The sequence below is a fragment of the Ischnura elegans genome, chromosome 8 (assembly GCF_921293095.1).
Source record: "Ischnura elegans chromosome 8, ioIscEleg1.1, whole genome shotgun sequence".
NCBI lineage: Eukaryota > Metazoa > Arthropoda > Insecta > Odonata > Coenagrionidae > Ischnura > Ischnura elegans.
In genome coordinates this window covers 9,566,219-9,584,911 of record NC_060253.1, presented here as the reverse complement: position 1 = coordinate 9,584,911, position 18,693 = coordinate 9,566,219, and the positions used below count along the sequence as shown (strand labels likewise).

The following is an 18,693-nucleotide window of genomic DNA, read 5'->3' as shown; positions in this document are numbered from 1 at the left end:
GTTGGAACTTTGATTTCATAATTTTGGCCATAGCATCCTCACCCGTGTATTGTCTTGTTAAAAGAGGAAGTTTTTCCTGCTTCAAAGACGCATTTTCTTGGTTCCTTCCAACAACCGGTCCAATAACGATGCGTTATACTCTCCTGTTATCGTTTTTCTCTTTCCTTAGTAATCAAGGGTGGATCCAAGATTTTTTCTGGAGGGGGGGCACCAGGTTCTGACAGGCAAACGGTCCTCTCATATTTGGGATAAAAAACTACATGCAACAATTGCTCTATACGAAATATACTCTTAATTTTAATATATTATATATTAATATGTAAATATTATTAACTTAAAATATAAAAGTTATTGATACTTGTTTTAAAAATTCCATCTATTTATTAAGCGTCTGGGTGGGGGGGGGGGCACGTAAGTGCCCCCCAGTCGATGTTTCGGGTTCTGTCTCGTTACCCATTCTCAGCTGATTTCCCGGCTGAAACTAGAAATTCGGCTTCTTTAAATTTTCTTACTCGCGCGCAGATCCAAGAGAAGTTTAATCATGTCGGAACGATACAGCTGAAAGTCTGTTGCTAGCTGAAGCTGAATAGTCACGAGTGCAGCTTACAGGGAAAAATAATATTTTTTGTACCAAGAGAGCAATCTCTCAGTAATTCTAAAGACTTTTTGAACAAACCTCGTATATTAACTCACTTGTTTTCTCACTCATACACCAAATTCGAGAGGTTGAAGAATATTTAGTATCGTGTATTTTTTTTAAGTATCTTTAAATAAGCCGGGAATAAGCAACATGCGAATTTCCTCTTTCTTTTTAATAATTGCGAATGCGGCGCCATTTGTAAATAAGGTGCAGCGTGCAGGTCCCTAGTTAGTGGTGGAGTTTCCGGCTTTAGTCATTAACTTTCGTTGCGCGAGAGGAAATTACGAATAAGAAAAGAATTCGGTAAGTTCAAACTCTCTATTTTTATTTACGTTTGTCCTATAAACCTATCATGTATCGTTTAAAACTGAAAATAATTGTCAATGAATGTGTGTATGATTGTCCTCTAAAGAAAAGGTCCGGCCTGTTTACACGGTACATTAACACGTACGGGTTAATATCTAAATGTATGAACGCGAGAATGACCGCCAAAATGCAGCGTGTAACCACCTAACTTGTGCGAATACATGCACAGAAAATAGAACCTGTTCTAATTTGGTTCATGCATTCGTACATGTTCCGTTCCGGTCCATAAAAATCATTCACGCAATCGTACATTAACTCGTACGTGTTAATGTGTCGTGTAAACAGGCCTTGACGCATTTTTAAAGTGTTTTTAGTCCTTGGTATGGTAATTCATGACATCGAACGAGTTTTTAATCGCTTGTTTAGGCTCACATCTTTGTCAGAACCTCGTTATGAGTGATGTGCGGCAAATCACCGGTTACCCACCAGTTGCTTTAATTATGGTTAACGATGCTAAGCGACCTCATGAGGCTGCAGCCTCTTGCATGTAAGTTGGATGGGATGACCATTCTTACGCATTTAACTTTGTGCTATTTACCCTTGTCTAAGGGTGCCCAGTGGGTTGAACACTCAGTTGGTGCTATGCATCTAGAATTATTCTATTTTCCATATCCATTGCTTGCCAACTGTCTTCATAGATTGAATAGGTCATTTAATGTAACTTGAGCATGACAGAAGGCGGTAGGAATGTGTTTTAAATGTGTACAAATTTTTGTTAATTTTCTAAGTTTCCTACTTTTGGAAAGTTTCTTCGCCAAATACCTTATTCAATTGTCATCGATTTTTGTCTTCATCACTGAGAATATCAGTTCAAATATGAGCATTGGTTAACATTTCCTGGTAAGTTGTCCAGTTTTCTTTAAAATTCTTCTAATTTAATCATTCTTGTGTATGATGAACATTAAGATGTGGTATTTTTAGCATGTAATTGTGAGTAATTTATTTTCAAGTAGCATATTATTAAAATTATTCAAGGAAAATATTTGCAGAATAGCTAGGAGCGTTCCTTTATTGAATCACCTGAAGAAGAACCATACTAATTTATTGCTGGTCAGTCCATGTTTACTTCTTTGAGTGATGTCTATGGTGAATGCCCTAGCACTCGACTGGCTTCAGCCAAGGTAACTCCAAATGCACGCACCTGCTGCACTGTGGCTTTGTACGCCTGGCACGTTGTTCTTTAAAGCTAGCAGTTAACTCAGTAGGGGAAGATAATGCCTTGATGGTAGTTCAAGTGCTAGAACACCTGGCACAAATTTGGGTCTGAGTCTTGGTCAAGGCAAATGACTCTCACTTTGTCGAATTTGCATACTAAGGAAAGATAAAATGTTGAAATTTTTAGATAAAATTAGTGCAAAATAGGGCATTGTGATTACGTAAATTTCATAGCTGTGGGGGCTGGGTTTCAGAAACAAGTTATTCTGAGAGTACTGGATAGATCCATGCACTGGGTGTCCTGGATGGGTTGTATGAATGCTGACTACACTCATGACCCAGGGTGTGATTAGAATCATCTTGTGATATGAACCAAAGTCCTGTGGTTGGATGCGGGCACACTGCCAGAGGAGGGGTCTTCAACGACCCCCCCTAAAATCCGCCACCCCTGAATGTTTTCATACCTGCGATGAATCTACTGATTAGTTCACCAGCCTCAGCAGGGGTGCAGCTAGGAATTAAGGCTGGGGGGTTTAGGTGCAACTAATACCAGGGTGTGTGGGGGTATAGAATGCCCACCAGGATAAGCGGTTGGTGCGGGATTAATAAATTGCGGAATAGGGTGGTTTCCTATTATTTTTTTATTACCTAAATCAAAATATTATTACTCCTGGAGTATGTATTTCACGCTTTTAGATTTTTAATGACAATATCTATTTTTTGGGATTAAATGAAAAGTGAAAATTTTCAATCGCAAAAAAAATGCGACGGCTAAGTATGAATGCTGGGAAATCTCCATGTGATGTCGTTCTGATTCCTGCTGCCACAAGTGAGGTGACCTTGGAGCAAGGCTTTGAGCGCTGATACGACGCAGGCTGCTAGCAGGTAGCTGAGTACCCTGCTAGCAGGTAGCGCTTGGCTTAAATAAGGATTATTAATACCCTATCAAACGAAGAAAACTCTCCGAACTTAGGCTGTTTTAATAGTTGATTATTAAGTCATGTTTCCCTGAGCTCCTGTGCCTCATGCATGCATTGGTAATCTCAGACGATGTAAAACTCCTACCTACTCGTATCGAAACTAGGTCCCTGTGACGTCACGTGGAGTGGCATCGTATGGGCGCCAATCTGGCCTTTTTCAAATGAGGTTAAAATTGACCATTGCCATTCGTCTAAACTGGGATTTCTAAAACCAAATAATTTGTATATTATGAATGGTGGGTAACGAATCGCAATCAATGTCTTTCGTTTTCTTTGATTAAGGAAACTACCCTATTTTAAGATAAATTGTTCAAAATGGTGAGTTTTATGGATTTCTGTGGGATATTTCACTAACCCTTACACTATAGTGATATTAATCCAATTAAGTAAAATGGATTAAACTTAAAAATTTCTCTGAGCTCTGGGGGGGGGTTTATCCCCCAAAACACCCCCCCCCCACTACTGCGCCACTGAGCCCCGGAGCATCTATCCTCTCATACTCCATTTTTCGATATGCATATTTACATTTCATAATTTCTGCCTATAACGAATTAATAAATTTAACTTTCAGCATTGATATGCTAGGGAAATATATTTCTGATTTTATGAAATGAATGGTTTTCGGATTAGTGCAAATCTCCATCAAAATGCAATATAGGCATCCCGAATACCACCCAAGCTCCCTTGAAGAAAATTTTTGCTGCATTCCTGATTAGTAGGTTAACCTAGAGATATCCTTGTCATAACTGCCAATTGTTTTCCTTCAGTTTGGTACCAAAACGAGTGACAGGAAGCATAATGTTGTTGTAATACATCTAGAATTCAGTCTTATTAATCTTTATGGGGAAGGGTATAGTGCCTAGTCATATTATTTTTAACCTTTTCTGCACTGTTGGCCTCATGCATGCATTAGCTCTGCTGACTGGGACAACATTGGAGCTAGTAAAGATGTGGTAAATATTACTGTATTATTATGAAACTTCGTAATTATATAAGGTAGAATCTGTCGGTGGAATGAGCATAATAAAACTGCAGTCAATTCAGTAAACGAGCAGGTGAAGAGGGCAGCCGCATAGTGGAATGCATATGCTGTGAGCACCACATCCTAGGGGCTGCATGCACTCAAGGGTATGAGCATTGTGGCTGGGTCAGCAAAGTTCTAGGTCATCAATAGACGGGTTCGTCAAAATTCAGCATTGGAGGGGTTCTGTCCATGCCCGCAACCTTCTTTTCTATTCACGCTTGTTATCTTCCCTCCTAGCATTCCCAAATTGGACTGTCTGTGTCCTCGTCATCTTATATCCCTGCAACCCAAAAACTCCCAACTCCATAGTGTCATTGTTGGCACGAATCGGTCATCATACTGTGTGTCATTGAGTCGCCTTTCTCCATCCCATTTCTTGATGAACCATAAGTCTCTGTTGCATGGACAGGGCAGAATGAAGACTTAATAATTGGATGATCTTCATTCATGTACCTTCTTACTACACTCTGCCATAAGTGGCCAGATATATGGTTTACAGATGTGGTGGTGGCAGTCATTCAAGAAAGCCATGCTGGAATTGCAAATTCTTTGTTCTGAATTCTTTTTCTATTTTCCTGTTACCTTTAATATTGTACTTCGATTCATATTTTAGAGCTTATAGATGTTTTTGTAATTTGGTTAATTTGTTTTTTTATGCATTTATGATTGCATTCATTTGTTAGGTTGCTTCTCCATTTAAGTTATCTATTAAAGTTGGGTGATCCTGCTGCCAGTCAACTCTTCCACGAAATGATTATTTGAATTATCACCTGGCTTCTGACAGCACTGTGTGTCAATTCAAATATGTACTAAACTGCCTATAACTTACGATCTTATTTTCTGTTATTGATCTGTTGTCTTTGTGATTTTATAGATTTTCTTTCTAGATGATATTTGGATCTTTTGTTGATCCCTCTTCTCATGGCCCCACCTTATAGCATCACTTCAGTTTACATTAGAATCATGGGCGTACCCAGAGGGGGCGAGGGGGCAACTGCCCCCCCCCCCCCTCGAGACGCAAAAATAAATTTAGTTCAAAACAAAAGTTATGAACAAATTTTCTTTTTGAAGAAAAATGATACAGTAGATTCTGGTTAATTGGGACTAATGCACTCTGCCCCAATTAGGCAAACAGTCCTGCATATGGACAAACGTTTAAATGATGGAAAGAAGACTAAAGAATGTTTATAGCGCAACATTATTAAACTATTAATTTGATTAATAAATCAGCGAGTTTAGTGAATTTATTATCATTTTTAAGAATTATAACAATTTAGTTAAAAATACTTTCACAGCCTCGGGCCACGCTGAATGAATGTCTTTTACTAAGTCCTATTAAAGAAACGTCCTATCCTCTTGTGGATAGTTAACAAAATGAGCTTTCAAAATAGGGCAAGAATAGGAATATTAGTGAAAAATAAGAGTAAATCAAAGGAGGAAAAGATTAAAAAAATTGTATTCTGAAAAAAAAAAAATTAATTTTGTCGCGAGTATAGAGTCTATGTTGCTGACTCATGGCCCAATAAAGCGGCATGCTGTCCTAATTAAGTGGAGAATATTCTGGGATATTCCTCTATTGGGTTCTGTTCTTCAAGATCTGCCTTATTTAAGCGGCTCCCCCAAGTAACCTGTGGACCCATTAAACGGAATCTACTGTATTAGTACAAGAAATGGAACTAAACTAAAAACCATGATTTTTTCAAGCATATAATTATAAAAACTAATAAATTGCTGTCATAATTTCCTTAAAATTTTGGTTTCATTAACCTTTTCTGTGCAAGTTTTGTCCCCCCCCCCCCCCCCTAGTTTTCCAGTTTTGATTCTGGGTACACCCATGATTAGAACCATGATGCTTGGAAGTGGGATGATACCCTGCATGAAGTCTGTTCTAGCAAATTGGCATTGAAATAGATCAGCAATACCTATCTGTTGCCCTCTGCCTGCTACGTTATTGGTTAATTTAGGGATGTCAGTTCCTCCTATAGTATTGGCCTGAAAATCACTTGGAAGAGTAAATTTGGCTATGCTTAGACAGTCATGGTGCCAACTCATGTCATTTCAATCTTTTTTCCATTCCTTATTTTATTCCAATTATGTGCCAGTTGCTGTTTCTCCTTAGCTCATAAAGTATAAAGTTTGGAAAACATAGCGCCAGCAAGCTTATTGATAAACTCTTAATAAGTGAATCTGCCACTGTTTGGCAAAGCCCATGGTCCAATATGTTGAATGTTGAAGCTTATTGTTCTGAAAGGTTGATATTATTGAAGGGTTACCCAAATCATTTGGTAGAGGAATATTATTAGACAAGGTTTTGAAGTGTACTTTTAAAGAATTACTGAAGGAAGCTTTGAAAAAAATCAAGTGCATTCATTTACCATTGTAGGATGCATAGGGTCAAAATTCTGGTGCCATCAACTAATTCCAGTCTTATGAAATCTTATCATTAGAATGAAGAGACTTCAAATCAGAGGAAAACATTTTATTCAGTTAAAGTTAATGCTTTCATCATTTATTGCTTTGCGTAGAAGGAACACTTTGTCACACAAATGGGCATTAGGCTTTACACTTGAAAGCACATTATAGGCAGGTACTCTCAGATTTTGAGGTTTAAATTTGAACATCATATTATTATTGCTACAAGAAGTTTCAAAGCATGGTGCAGTCATCTCTGTGTACATTTCCAGGCCAGTCACAACCCTTCGAAACTGGATTCCAAATGGTCCCATTCTCACACGTGAATAAGACGGGTTTGTCGTGGTTGCATCTGTAGAACTGCAATAAAGGAATTTAACTTTCATTAATTCCACACTCATACCACCATCTCAGTTTCATTTCCATTTTGGAAGATGTAATACATTTTTACCAGCTTATTTTTATTCATAAGTGGTCATCAATCCTTTCACAAACAGGAGTGTACTTTTGCTGTCATGTATGTTTAGTGTTCACTGTTTGTGACATGACCCTAATTACTGTTGTTAGTATGTATTGGTGATGTATACTTTGATACTGCACAACTTTGCCATCCAAAACTTCTAATCCACTATTGTTTGAATAAAATAAGAATTTTAAATTTCATGAGAACAAAGCAAATTTACTTTGTTAATTAAGACAAATTTAAATATAGGCCAACATGTAGTTATTAAAATCATTTCTTATTAATTACAGCACCAATGCTTCCATAACACTGGGAGGATTTCAGGGATCATATTTGAGCAAAAACTTTGAATTAAAATGTTATTGACCTTGGATGCATTAAGAGAGTGGTCAACAGCACCACAATAGTAAAGGTGTGAGAGCAATTGCTACTCTTTGATCCAGGGGTTGTTATTAAGCATGAAGCGGGATTCAAACCTAAATTGAAAAATGTAAATGTGTTTATCCTATCAGTCAAAAAATGGAGTAATGGAGTTGCACCATGTGTGCTCATTTTTGCTATTGCTGTATTGTGTTCTAAGGCCACACAATTCATGAAGATCGAAATTCGTTCACTGTAATGTCTTATGCTCTTGGCAGTAATATTTTATATCTACCATGTAGGAAAAGCTCAGGAAAAATGGAAAATTTCCGTGTGACAACTCTGATACTGTCAGTCGAATTCGGATGATAGAAAATCAAATCTGCTTAATCTTCTCCGTGGAGTGAAAGGTAAACAAATACTCTTACTATTATGTAACCCTGTCATGTGAACAAATTTGTGACAAAACCTGTTGTTTCGTGATCATCAGTAAGCTGTAGAGAGAACTTTGGTGTATAACAAATGGTTTCATCATGTATGAGTTTTGGTGTGCCTACTGTGTAATATGTAGTTGAGTTAAGTTTTGCTGTGATAGCAGGACCTAAAGGCCTAGTTACACGATACATCAACACATATGGGTTAATGTCTAAATGTATGAACGCGTTAACGAACACAAAAATGCACCGTGTAACCACCCAACTTGTGCGAATGCATGAATGGAAAATAGAGCCTGTTCTAATGTGGTTCATGCATTCGTACATGTTCCATTCCGGTCCACCAAAATCATTCACTCAAATGTACATTAACTTGTTTGTGTTAATGTACCGTGTAACCAGGCCTTAAGAATAGCTTTCAACAAGAAAAGAAGCTAAATTTTCCATCAAAGCATTTGTGGTGACTCTCCTTTTGCTGGGATCCTTTTTTGGCGCATAAAATCCTCATTAGGTGTATGTAAATTCTTCCCTGTATAGAAAGTAAAAGAAGTTTCCTCCAAATTTGCTGTGAGGAGAGATGAATTTTTAAGGGAACCACCCTAGCATGGAAAGGGTATAATGATGATTTTTTTTTGCAAAGCTTTAAGTGATTATTTATCTGTTAGTTACCTTGTTACACTGTGGGTGAGGATAGTATTCCTTCGTGCCACTTGTGCAGTCTGGATCTTCAGCTGCAGGTCCGTCTGGTTTTTCCGGCACTTCTGGCTTTTCCGGTACTTCTGGCTTTTGAGGGACATCTGGCTTTGCAGGAGTGTCTGGTTTAGGTTTCTCCGCTGACATTGTGGTGGTTGTTGTCTTGACGGTTGTCGGAGCTGAAGTGGTGGTTGTGGGCCTCTGTGTGGTCGGCGGAGGGGGCCTTGTTGGCTTGGGTGGCGGTGCTGGACCGCTCGGAGTTGTGCTAGGAGGCCGGTCCCACTCAGGCTACACACATTATGAAGAGGAAAAATATTTGAATTAATCAAATTATCCATTTTTTCAATCAAACGATTTTGATGCAAGCGAAACTTCTTCTCAAGGTACATAGGTATTTGCGACAAAAAAAGCACTGCTCTTAACCCTTTCCCACATAAATTGAGTGCCCTCACCTCCACATTACGAGTGGGTCACCACTTCTCTAATACTCCTCCACCCTGAGCATTGTCCTTGAAAACTCGTTTGCACTCTTGTATGCCATTCCTTTTCTTGATGTTCAAAGATTCTCCTTGGAGCATGTGTACCAGAACCACTGACTCATGTAGGGTAGGAAGCACTTTTTGTGCTTCCTTATTTTAAACTCGGAGAATGGAATTAATGGTGAAGATTTTCTTTGTCATAACCTATCTTTTCCTTGTACATATCTACAAAATTCTTTTACTGAATTGGAGTACCAAGTCTGTGTCTGAATTCACCCTATTCATTCATTTTTATAAGCCGCTCCGAGCGGAGAGGCGAAACCTTTGGCACAACTTGCAAGTGGATGTATGAGACACTTTTTTGTTCCAATGCCCTGGTATGCCCTACTTTCTCAGAGACGTATGAAAATGATCATCATTTTAGATACATAATCTACATCTACACAATACCCCGCAAGCCGCCTAAAAGGCGTGTGGCAGGGGGTGTTAGGGCACCAGCCATTTACAGCCATTTAAAAAAAAATGGAGTGCTCTAACGAAGTTGGGACTAGCGTTTATCAAAGTCCTTTATGGTTTGGGGAAAAACGAATTCCCATATCTATCTGTTTGGTAAAACATCTCTATTAATTTAAGGCTTCTATCGGACCTGGAAATATAGTGTGGCTCCAATATTATGTTCTCCGTGTCGCTCTTAAATATATTCATTCTCAATTGTTCAAGCAATCTAAGCCTAGGGCGCAGCCTCCGAATCTCAAGCGGCACCCAGCCTAATTCGCTTAACATCTGGTAACACTGTCTGTATGCCCGTAGCAGTTTTTGATGAAATGCACAGCCTTCCTTTGTATTTAATTCAGTTTGTGGATTAAGTCTTTCTGCACCGGATCCCGTACACTCGATGCATATTCAAGGTGCGGTCGGACGAGAGCGAAATAGCACCTTTCTTTCACTTTCTCATCTGAAAATCTTCCCACAATACGCTTGACGAATCCTAATTTCTTCAGGGCTATGCTGCAAATATTTTTTATATGTGTTCCCCACATGAGGTTCGAGGTTATCGTAACTCCCAGGTACTTCACTTCGTCTGTTGCCTTTATGTTAATACCATCCTCTAAAGTATGCATTGCTGATATTTCATTTTGGGTACTTCTGGAGATTCCCAGGTTGCCCTTCAACCATAATATATATTTACATCTATCATATGCATCCAAAGGGTTGACTCTTGTGGTTCACCTCAAATAGTTCGAAATTTTCCCAAATTTGGGTCACACATGTGCCCTGCTTACTGAGCTGTTAGGGCAAACATTTGAGTCAGTAATAATATGGAAAATATTACTGAAGTTTTACAAAGCGTTTAAAAATATATACTAATGGATCTGCTGACCTGTAACATGAGGCATGCTGTGTGTAATAACACTATAACAATTTAATTGGCAGTTGAAACAGCACATAAAGAATTAAGATTTTAATTGGCAATCATATTATGTATGTACATAGTTGACTTACCCTTGGTGTGGTGGTGACTGTTGGGATGGGGACCTTGTAATCTTTCATATTTTGGTGGAGAACTTTGATCAGTGGGTTGACTTCGCCACAAATGCCGTGGAAGTCATCCATGTCGATTGCCCACGTCATTGCCCCTGCGTACCCCTTTTGCTTGATCCAATCCATCTTTATCTGCAAACTCTTCTTGTCTTCGTATCCAACCCACTGTGTACCTGAGGACAAATGTTCCAGCACCACGTTCAGAGCCCTGAATTTCCTTATGCTTTTCTGCCATAGCTCGTTTGTATATCATCTCATATGTGCGTCTGTTTTGTTTTGCTTGCTCAGAAAGTTTTCAGTTTGTTTTTGTATTTCAGTTTGATGTGTAAAATCATAAAGAGAACAGTGCAGCACCAGATAAGTTGGTAACACATTGTCAATGGGTTGTTCTAACTTATTAGATATTTTCATTTTCAACTAAACTAAATTGAATACTCTTTATTAATTTTCATAGTGAAGAAAAATATGATGTAGCTTAAAGTTTCTAGGTAAGTAAAGCTATGAACTTATTTTTAAAATTAAACCTGAATTAAGGCAGAATTTAAATGAGAATGCTGATTTAGAGTAAAAAAGAATTTATCTATTGCTCAAAGAATTACTTCTACAGGTGAGGCTATTTTTCTTGATATGGTTAAATTTACCTTGCAAAGAATCAAGCCTCAAATATTGCTTTTCAAAATCTTACCCTGTAAATGAAATATTTTTAATTGTCTGATATTTGAAAATTTTGAGTCCCTTGGGCATTAAATGAAGTTGTCTGATTTGAGTGAATCTTGATCAGTTTTGAAGCATTTGCCTATTACTTGCAAATGTTCGATTCCCAATCACGTGTCATATTTGCCATATGGCAATGTTTGGTCTTTATGTCATTGGGTACTTACCTGAATAAGCATACGGGCAGAATCCAATGTCATCCCACTTCTTGGTCCAGGTGCTGTCTTTTTTGTCCACGCTCTCACATATCTATATTGTCAAGATAGAAAATCAATATTAAGGGGTAGTATGGTCTTACTGTTATCAATCAAAATTACATTCACATCCATCAGCAATCATATTTAACTCTTCCAATAATTTTTTATGATATTTTAGACTTACCTCGTAGTAAGCCAGGAAGCCCTTAGCTCCTGTGTATTCTCCTTTGTCCCCACCGCCTGCTTCCTTGTTGATGTATGTCCCAAGGCCATAGTCAGTATTACTCTTTGAAAGAGTAAAGGATCGACCGTAGAAAGGCACACCAACAACGAGTTTGTCTGGAGGACATCCCATTTGAACCCAAAGCTCCAAACCGTCATTCTGGAATATGATCACAAAAAAAATAATTTTTTTAACTGAGAAATGTGCACTTCAACCAAGAGGTTTCCTGAGTATGGAGTTGCCCAGAATGAACCACAATAGTATTACCTTCAAGGTGGTGTTGCAGTTCCATGGAGAAAAAAATAATTCATTTGCCTAATCGAAAATCAGCAATGGTCATTTTTGATAATTTTTTTACTGTCTATATTTTTAAATATTGTCCCCTTGTTTATAATTTTTGATAAAGTTTGAAAAATTAAAAAATCCATTTCTTGATCTGTCACCTATTTCTTCAGCTAGTCTGGATGAAAAATCAACAGCCTTAACCATGTCTCAGATTAGTAAATGAACCCGGAGACCAAATTAAAAATTACTTATAAATTGGTTGTGGATGAATGATGTGTCTCTTTTGATAATCCATTTGAGTTTTCCCTCCATTACCATAATGATAGTGTGTATGAATGTGAGTGAAATTAGGAAATTTCACCATCCTGGAAAAACGGTGCTTGTCACCAACATAAGTTCCTAATGAGTTTTCAAACATTGCTTAATTGAGTGCCACAACAATAGGAACACAATTTATTTGTTTGGTACATCTACATCTCAAGTAAGGCAATCAAAATTTCTTTTCAACTGATAAAGTAATGATTGGGACATAACTATGGTGCCTAACAAATATCAAAGTAGAAGTACTTAAACCTTCAAATATTCAGTAATTAAATGTGAAATATTTCCTTATTTTGAGAATGGCTCCCACCATCTGTGAATGAGATTGTGGGTGTACGACAGTAGCCAGAAATGAAGACATTCTTAAACTCTACCATCTTGTGCATCAGATTCTAGTTCATTAGGATGGTTTTCCACGTGAAAACAATCGGCTGTTCGATATTTTCATTGCTCACAAGCTGTACACATAATGTGAAGCCACTGTTTATTACTATCAGGGAGGCATTATGTCTCTACTCACCACATTGAGTTTCTGGTATGCCCATTGGTCATGCGGTCTCTTGTAAAGTGGACTGTGGACATCTGCAAAACCTGCCCAGTTTCCTCGCAGATCGTAAGACATCACATGGATAGCATCAACCAACCTGCAAGGAAAATTTTCACATAGTACCGTTGGGACCACATACTATTATCATTTTTGACTTCAATGAAATCAAACGGGCATTGATTTAATGCGCTTGCTGCATCTTTTGTTTTGAGTTAAACTTTGATTGCTGGTCATTTTCAGGGAAGTTATCACCATGAGTGACTTTTTTATAAATGCATCACAAAGGGTGGAGAAAACCCCACATCTACCATCATCAGTCTTGGATTTTTGGGGATGCACTGGTCTGTGTTCTAGAGTAAAAGCTTTAAGAGATGATTTTGGTGGGATCATACTCTCTAATTCATTCAGACATGAAGATAGTGATTTAATGGCTGATAAAGCAAACAGACATGTGGCAGGCAAATCACCCTAAATTTAGCAATCAATTTTTATGTCTATTTATCATAATTTTTTCACATTTTCTTATAAATTGATGCCTATTATTCTTTCAATGCAAATAGTTCATAATAATTTGAATGATCAATGAATTAAAAAATATTGCACGTAATTTCCATGGAAAACAGTAGAACAAGTGAAAAATAAATAGTAAAAAATATGAAGGCAATTGGGGTTGCATAGTTTCAAGGAGCTGCCACTTGCCATTAAATTGTTTTGAAGTATACCTGGTCTTGAATAGTAACTTAGAAATTAATACATTTTTTGTGCATCATGTATTATATTGATCATGATAAAAAAATTTGGCTAAGCCAGGAATCAGTCATGGGTATCCAAACTGCTGGTCAGGTGTGATATCACTTACTCCACTAATGTAAGTCCATTTGGTTGCATACCAAACCAGCGGTCAGGAAATCCCAGCTAAGCTAAAGGATACTTTGCATCATGAATTTCTCCCTTGGTGTTAATTTTCTTTGCACCCATACACTCGACTGAGGAGAAAGTTTCTTGTTTCATGCATTACCTACTTAATTAGTAAATTTTTTTTCAGAGGACCATACAACTTTTAATGAGAAAGTGCTGTAGCTAAAGTTTTTTTCTTACAGTAAGGGAATCACATATTTTAAATCGATATATATATATATATATAAATGAGAATATCTTACTCGCATAGGTCGGGAACATGATAACCCTCCTGTAATCTGAACTTTGCCAGTGGTACAGCCATTGTGATCTCCCATCCTTTTCCAGCTGCTAGGAAAGCTGTTCTGAGTTCTTCCACAAAGTAGAAGAAATTATTCTTGTCTGCTAACTTCCCACCTCTATCTGTTGCTCCGGGATACTCCCAGTCAAGGTCAAAGCCATCAAATTCATATTTGTGCATGAACTCTGAAAGGTAAATGTTGTAATTTTATGAGTGGATTGATTAGTTTTTTTATGCTGTTTATAAAAAGGTGCAAAGGAGTCAATGGCCCATTGTTTGCAAAAATGATTTGTGCGTGTGTGCTCGCTTTCATCATTCCGCATTATAAAATGACACCAGGATTTAATGAAAAAGAGAGATGGCAATATTTCCGCAAAGTTGTGGAAAATTTGCCATCTCTCTCCTGCATTAAATTCAGCATCATGCTAACGTTGCCTTTCTTAGACCTTTCTTGAACTTGCTTTTGTTTCCTATAGCTCCATAAATGGTATGGTCATTTATATGTAGGTGATAGTTTGGCAAATGTTTCCATGGATTCAACCATTTTATTCCTCTCTGTTCTTGCCCATTCTCGATTTTGAGAGTCCAAAGTGTAAAAAATGTTTTGGTTGATACTGCTGTTCCATTGCTAAGGAATCAAATTCTCAATCGTTAGGTGTTTGGTGTTATCGTAGCTTTGGCAAAGCCAATAATTTTATTCCTTCTGAATGCATGAGAAAAAATAATATATTATCCTTCTATTCAATAGCATTAAAATAACAAATACTACTCCATAAATTGTGAAAGTAAATTGAAGTGGCCAGTTAGGCAATGAACAAGTAATTTTCTGGCAATCATTTCCATTGCCGCTTCAATGGCAAAATAATTACAAATATGCATTATATGTAGGTTTGATACTATACGTTGACATCCAGAATGTAACAGTCTAGGATATTATATGGTGTGAAGTGTTTTTGTGATATCATTTTATGCCATTGTGATGAACTGCATAAGTCATGCTGCATTGGATTTATCACTCCATCCCAAGGTTTTATGCTGGTGAGTGGTAATTATCAGTTTTCACTTGGTACTACATGTTTGAGTTTTCAGCAATTGAAGCAAACAACTGTAGCTGAATGATTCTTTGAAATGGATATGATGAAAGTTGTGTTTTTTGGACCCTTGTTGGAGTGTTGAATGATAAAACTACCTATTCCATTTTTCTCTCAATTGAATGCCTTGTGTGGATGATTTTACTTTAGTACCCTTTATTAATGTAGATTTGAAAGAAAATTCCACAATTTTATCTAAAAAAATATACAAATTATACTGACGGCCATTCCAATTATGTTAAATATTGTAAATGATGTTAAAGGTTAATATGTTAAAGAACATCTCCAATTAATGTCTTGATATTGGTGTAGGTGTGCGACTGTTTTGAGAATCCCCTCCACTCACCGACCACGCTGCGAATGAAGGAATCTCTCCTTGCCTTCACCTCCACCATTGCCGAGTACTTCCGTCCCCCCTCCCCCCAGCCTCCCACGGCAACTTCCGTCTTCAGACCTGGATACTTTTTCCTGAGATTTGTGAAGTTTCTGAAGCCATTTTGCTCAACATCAACCTGCAAAAGAGTTTGAGAGTACATATATACCACATGCAATCATATCCCTCTTCAAAGCATTGGGCCAACTGAATTATAAATCTCCTTTCAACGGAGGGAACCATCCTGCTTCCAATATTTAAAAAGGTCACTTTTGTAAACATCTGTTGTTTGGAGATGGACGGGAAAAGTGGGAGAGATATTTGAGGTGTTATCTTTGACTTGCTTGAAGTCACATAACTGCCTATGAGAATGGCTACTCTGTTTCATGCTCTTAAATCTACATGCAAAATGATGTCAGCATGTTCTTATGTTTGTCTCCTAAATATCAGTGTGACTGTCTAAAATAATGATTAGTCTCTGATGGAGTAAAGGCCATAATCAATTTAGTATTTTTTCTCTTTCATCATTGCCTCTTCTAATAAACCAAAAGCTGTTTTTTAAAGCCATATAACATAAGCTGTGTATGTCAGTTGTTGTTAAAAAACGGTAAAATTTACAGGGATATACATATATGTATTTACTTCCAGTATATAATTGGTATGTATTTTCAATCAAAGAAGATATCTTTCTTGATAAGATACGGGAAGAGTGAATTTCCTCGCGATCTCAGATTGATACAAATTTAGCCTCGAGAAGGTATTGGTCATTACTAGTGAATAAAATGTGCTGCAATTTTGGAATTGACATTTTAGAAAATAACTTTCCTGGAAATGCAATTTGTATCTGTCAGTGTTTAATTTTTCACTAGAAGTTAATAAAAGTGAAAGTGAGTGGAAAAGGTTTCTGTATCTTTTCAGTTGGCCTACCTCTTGGTCCAAAATAAGAATCTCCCACGTGACGTTGGACACGCCAATGAAGGAGTAGATAACATGGGTACACATCTCTGAGGGCATGTCGTCAATGCCATATTTTCCTATTCCAGGGCGGTAAATGGCCCAGTTACTGAAGTAACATACGATGCGAGCAGATCTGTCATCATTCGTTCTGCTATCTATTGCTGCTTCACCTGAAAACAACCAAGGAGAAGAGGTTTTAATTAATTCTGTATTATTGGCTCCAACAGATCTGAATTATTCTGGCTAATCCTATCATAAATATTTATTAAGATGTGAATTGAAATAGTGCTTGTGGATCATTTTTGTGTTCGATTGCTTTTTTTGTAAGTTATTAGATGTTCATAGGTATTAGATTTAGATTCATCATGCATTATTATGCTGCTGTTGAAATTTTTTATTTCAAATACAGCTCATGAAATGCAGCTTGGTGGCATTTGTACTCCTTACAGCTCTTGCACACTTGGTTTGCACAAATATCTAATTTATTCAGTTGGTTATTCAACTTATCAATTTTTAAATGATTTTGCTTTTGATCTGTAAAAATGACATACCCAGCTGCAGCGATATCACAAATAGGACAGCAACTGTCCATATCAGTCTGCTTCTCTCCATTTTGGCAGTGCCCAGCAACCTAGGAGGAATAGAGTGGTAATTGCTTTTAGATATTTAATTCACACCTTTAAAATTTATTGTTTTTCAAAATATTGATTGTTAAACCGCTTGAATGATTCCTTCTTCATTTAGTAGTATTGTGACTATGTACTTCAAATATTATTTTTAAATCTGAGGTGAATTTTAATGACAAAATTAAACCCTTTATGAATGTAAAAAGTTTTCTTTACCTCAGCAATTTCCAAATACATATATAGAGGTAAAATCTTTTCCACATATTATTTTACTATCTTTTAATACATGCACTGGAATAGGCATTTTAATCGAAGCATAGAGGGAAACAGGGCAGTGTTGAGTTTTAATGCATTTAGTTTTAGGGTATTGATGAACTGGGGATCGAATTGCGCAATTTGAATTTATCACTCAAGTGCGTGTGAAATCGACGTTAATTACACTGAAAAGAAATTCATTAAGATTGGGAATTAAACTGAAGATCTCTGACTTCTGAGGGCACTGTACATCTGTAATCACTGGATTCGGTTAGTATTTTTTTCTCAGTGATTTTTTATGGTGGTAATTACAGTGAAGCCTTGGTGGAATATCCGTCATAGGGAGAAGGTCCTTTGTATTCCCCCAGCAGGTCCTCCGTTTGATTGAAGTTACAAATGAATTTGTTTTTCTTATGATTATTTATGTGAAAGATAGAACTTGGTATTATTGGTTCCGCAGCGTGTAGCCGATTCCGCGCTTGCGCGTAGTTTTGCGCTGTGCTGTTGTGCACCGAAATTATGGCAGTGTGATTGTTGCGAGGATGCGGCGGACCCCCCCATAAATTCTGGAAAAATTATAAAGATGGTAATCATTGAGGTGGCTCCGCAATTAAAGTTATTTCAACAGCTTAGCGATTAAAAAAAATAAATAATGAATAGGTATCCAAAAGCCACAAATAGTCGTCAAACGCATTATCGCCGAGACGTATGGCATACCAACAATGCGCCGCAGAAAGTAATGATCCTCATCCCCACAAACAACGACCCCTGAGCCTCTAATCTTGCGGATTCCGTGGTACCTCAATTCGTTGTTGCGGCTGGCGTGAGGTTTGGAGACCCCGGCTCGAATTCCGCTCAAGACAAATGATTCATTTCTCCCGTGGAATTTTCGCCCTGCAGTACACTCGCGAGCGACTCCATTGAGGTGCACTGCTAGCTTTTAATGCATCAGATGGCTCTCAACGCGGCTGCGCGGAAGTCGGAAAACATTTCTAAACTCAAACTACAGTATTCTAATGGAAAATGCAGCCAACGAAATGACCATACATAGATTATATTGAACTTCTCCTCCTTCGTGAGCATTAAATTCAATGGAAATAAAATTTCCATCGAAAGAAGAGAGTATGAAAACATACACTGTCGTCGTAGTCAGCCAATCAGACCTATCACGTGATCTCGGATTTTGCTATTTCAATCTTCGTCCCATGCGCCGAAGCCGAAAATCGATCTTGTTCATTGTTACTCTAATTAGTCTCTCTCCTGTTTATATCTATTCATTATCATTCATAATTAATAATAATGATATCCGTCAATGTGCGGCTCTTTCATTTAAAAGTCTTTGTTCCATTTAACGGTGT

At 37.5% G+C, this 18,693-nt stretch overlaps 1 protein-coding gene across 1 annotated transcript in view; it reads right to left on the bottom strand.

The window, feature by feature from the left end:
* Positions 1-6,629: 6,629 nt before the first annotated feature.
* Positions 6,630-18,693, bottom strand: part of LOC124164073 (endochitinase-like) — a 35,845-nt gene continuing 23,781 nt past the window's right edge. Inside the window, exons 2-11 of the mRNA XM_046541245.1 lie at positions 17,006-17,085; positions 16,425-16,624; positions 15,471-15,636; positions 13,996-14,218; positions 12,809-12,932; positions 11,644-11,841; positions 11,430-11,511; positions 10,510-10,721; positions 8,504-8,815; positions 6,630-6,937 (exon numbers count right to left, since the gene is read on the bottom strand). Of these exons, the coding sequence (XP_046397201.1) occupies positions 6,812-6,937; positions 8,504-8,815; positions 10,510-10,721; positions 11,430-11,511; positions 11,644-11,841; positions 12,809-12,932; positions 13,996-14,218; positions 15,471-15,636; positions 16,425-16,624; positions 17,006-17,066 (1,704 nt within the window). The 5' untranslated portion in view covers positions 17,067-17,085 and the 3' untranslated portion in view covers positions 6,630-6,811. The remainder of the gene's footprint in view (positions 6,938-8,503; positions 8,816-10,509; positions 10,722-11,429; positions 11,512-11,643; positions 11,842-12,808; positions 12,933-13,995; positions 14,219-15,470; positions 15,637-16,424; positions 16,625-17,005; positions 17,086-18,693) is intronic.